The sequence below is a fragment of the Micropterus dolomieu genome, linkage group LG04, assembly GCF_021292245.1.
Source record: "Micropterus dolomieu isolate WLL.071019.BEF.003 ecotype Adirondacks linkage group LG04, ASM2129224v1, whole genome shotgun sequence".
NCBI classification, from domain to species: Eukaryota; Metazoa; Chordata; class Actinopteri; order Centrarchiformes; family Centrarchidae; genus Micropterus; species Micropterus dolomieu.
In genome coordinates this window covers 1542667-1546031 of record NC_060153.1, presented here as the reverse complement: position 1 = coordinate 1546031, position 3365 = coordinate 1542667, and the positions used below count along the sequence as shown (strand labels likewise).

The 3365-nt window shown below is 44.7% G+C and overlaps 1 protein-coding gene across 3 annotated transcripts in view; it reads right to left on the bottom strand.

Moving 5' to 3' along the window:
- Positions 1-305: 305 nt before the first annotated feature.
- tab1 (TGF-beta activated kinase 1/MAP3K7 binding protein 1) overlaps positions 306-3365 on the bottom strand; it is a 19225-nt gene continuing 16165 nt past the window's right edge. For 2 of the 3 annotated variants that reach the window (XM_046046207.1, XM_046046209.1), the window contains exon 11: positions 306-1049. In XM_046046207.1, the coding sequence (XP_045902163.1) occupies positions 824-1049 (226 nt within the window). In that variant the 3' untranslated portion in view covers positions 306-823. The remainder of the gene's footprint in view (positions 1050-3365) is intronic. The other variant, XM_046046208.1, reaches the window with a different exon arrangement.

The window sequence follows — 3365 nt, the reverse complement described above, 5'->3', positions numbered from 1 at the left end:
CTTTTTATTAGATTTTTAAAATGCATCTGTATTCAAATTGTCGTTGGACAATAGCTAATAGGTTCCAAGATTGCCACTCGGACTGTAAACAATGACTTCCACTTGCAAGAGGAAGTCTTGGCCCAGATTTCCTTTATCTGGATTTCCGCAAGCTACACCGGAAGCCCCAAAACATTGGCTGTCACCCCCAGGGATTGCCAGAGGTTGTGACATTCCCACCAAAATGACCCGAAATGTTTCAGGCAATAGATGGTCTTAAGTGTTTCAAAGTGTTAATATGAAGAGAAGTCCAGAAAGCCTTTTGATTAATTTGGAGATATACTTTCATTACAAATAAAGCAGTAATTTCAAATGCATCTATTCATCCCAGTATTACATACATTACAGTATGTAATCATTCTCAACTCCGCAAACTTCATAGTTTCAGAGATTCCTGCTTGCAGATACATGTTTTTAAATCTGACAACAATGGCTACAATCTAGATTACATATATTCAAATTCACTCATGACCAGCATCTATTACAGAAGAGCAAACATCACTTTATGGTGTGTAGTGACACCATTTCCTCACTGTTTAAGGGTTATTCTTTGCCCACTGGCTTCACCCACCATTATATAGCAAGAACTTCAAAGCCCCAGTCCATCTTCCATAGGTCCCCATGCACCTTTAGGTGATTTAATAGTTATGATACTTTAAAAGCGTTTCATCTGTTATCTCAACCTCTTAAAATCTTTGTTCCTTCTCAATCCATGTGCCTTATCGCTGCCAGAAAAAGCAGTCCGTCCCTTTCTATCTGGCACCCAGCACCCTCCTTGTGCTCCTCACTGGGGTCCCAGTCCTCCCTGAGCGCTTTGGCCTTCGCTGTGGTCACTTCCCCACAGCCGGTAAAACTGGCTGAAGTCCACGTAAGGTGGGACCCTTCCCGTCTCGTCGGGCTGAGCCGCCTGGCTGCCTCTCTGGCGGAAGAGGCTTCCATCTCCCGAGCTGGAGCTGGAGCTCTGCGTCTGGGTGTTGGTAGACTGGAGGGTGGCTGTGGGGCTCTGACTGCTGGGAAAAGCGGAGGAATAGAAGAGGGAGGAGACAGGTGGTTGGTTGGGGAGGGTGGAAAAAGAGGAGAAGACAGGTATGAGGGTGGGAATAGAGGAGGAAGAAGTGGGGGCGTCAGAGGAGAGGAAGGGATCCATGTACGGGGTGGAGAGACAAAGGAGAGAGGTGGAGAGAGGGAGAGGACAGGGAGGAGGAGCAGTGGTGGAAAGAGAGAATAGGGAGGTGGAGAGAGAGAGAGGACGGGGAGGAGAAGGGGTGTTGGAGAGAGAGAAGAGGGAGGTGGAGGGGGGGAGAGGAGGAAGAGGGAAGAGGGGGCAAAGAGGGGAAAGTGGGAGTTCAATTATGGGCTGCAGGATGTCGACGGACGTTTGGCAGGTAGCAAGGTGAAAACTGCTAAAGGAGGGGGAAAGGCAGAGGCAAGGACAGACACAGGACGGATATTGGCAAGTCGGGGCCCATGAGGAAGAGAAATACAGATGCGAGTCAGACAGTGAGTGACAGGGAGATAGAGAAGCAAGCCCTGTGGACAAGTTAGCAAAGGCAAATATGCAGATATGAAGAAAGTGCGCAGCAAAACAAAAGCAGCAGCCACGTGAGTGCAACTCATACCCACTTATTTTACACTTGAGATAGTTTCAAGCAGGTAACCTCACTAACTAAAACTACATTCCAATGATGCTGGTGGAAGCTGTCAATGATTCCCACATTAATAATCCCATGTTAGTTATCAGCACTGGCCTAAAACTCCAGTGTTCCTCATTAAAAGATGTGTTTGCTCTTCCTGGTGTTTGTCCTGTTAAACTCGTCACTTTGCATCATTATGACATCATCAAAACAAAAGACTCAAAAATAATGCCGGGAAGTGTTGAGAAATTCAAAGTGCTCTTTTCTCACAATTACCACTTATGGCCACAGTGGCTCCTGTTCAGCAAATGTAACATACACTCTCCCACTAGATGTTGGAAAAAGGAAAAGCTAGGGTTTTTTTAAGGCCTTGTTCAGACTGACTTGAGCCCTGCATACAAAACAAAGTCCTCTCATTCGGGGGGACTGGGACCAGTCTGGAGGCGCAGCGGAGGTACCAACACTGGGGAAGGGCTCGATAATAACGATGGCCCCTTGCGCTGATAACATTGCTAAAGTGCAGTTGTTAAAGTTGTATGAAAGCCCATTCTACTCCACACCGCTGTGTGTATGTGTCTGTGTGCGCGTTGCTGTAGTATGTAAATTAACTTTATAGACCTGCCCTGAAGGTAACAAAATGGTTATGTGTGATGGTCAAACAGCAGGAATGAGTTAGCTTGGCAATATGCAACTTTGATTAGCACCAAGCAGCTACCTTGCTCAGACCATAAAGCTGCAGTTAGTGTCTTGTTTTGTTTACTATTACCTTTTTTTTTTTTTACTATAATTAAATTGTAATAACATTTTTTTTTTTTTTTTATTATCCCGGATGCATTTAAAAATGATTAAACATGTCAATAACATAATTTTATAGGTCTTTGGTTTTGTTATAAACCATAGACTGTATATACAGTGAGGAAAATAAGTATTTGAACACCCTGCTATTTTGCAAGTTCTCCCACTTAGAAATCATGGAGGGGTCTGAAATTGTCATCGTAGGTGCATGTCCACTGTGAGAGACATAATCTAAAAAAAAAAAAATCCTGAAATCACAATGTATGATTTGTAACTATTTATTTGTATGATACAGCTGCAAATAAGTATTTGAACACCTGAGAAAATCAATGTTAATATTTGGTACAGTAGCCTTTGTTTGCAATTACAGAGGTCAAACGTTTCCTGTAGTTTTTCACCAGGTTTGCAGACACTGCAGGAGGGATTTTGGCCCACTCCTCCACACAGATCTTCTCTAGATCAGTCAGGTTTCTGGGCTGTCGCTGTGAAACACGGAGTTTGAGCTCCCTCCAAAGATTCTCTATTGGGTTTAGGTCTGGAGACTGGCTAGGCCACGCCAGAACCTTGATACGCTTCTTACAGAGCCACTCCTTGGTTATCCTGGCTGTGTGCTTCAGGTCATTGTCATGTTGGAAGACCCGGCCTCGACCCATCTTCAATGCTCTAACTGAGGGAAGGAGGTTGTTCCCCAAAATCTCGCAATACATGGCCCCGGTCATCCTCTCCTTAATACAGTGCAGTCGCCCTGTCCCATGTGCAGAAAAACACCCCCAAAGCATGATGCTACCACCCCCATGCTTCACAGTAGGGATGGTGTTCTTGGGATGGTACTCATCATTCTTCTTCCTCCAAACACGGTTAGTGGAATTATGACCAAAAAGTTCTATTTTGGTCTCA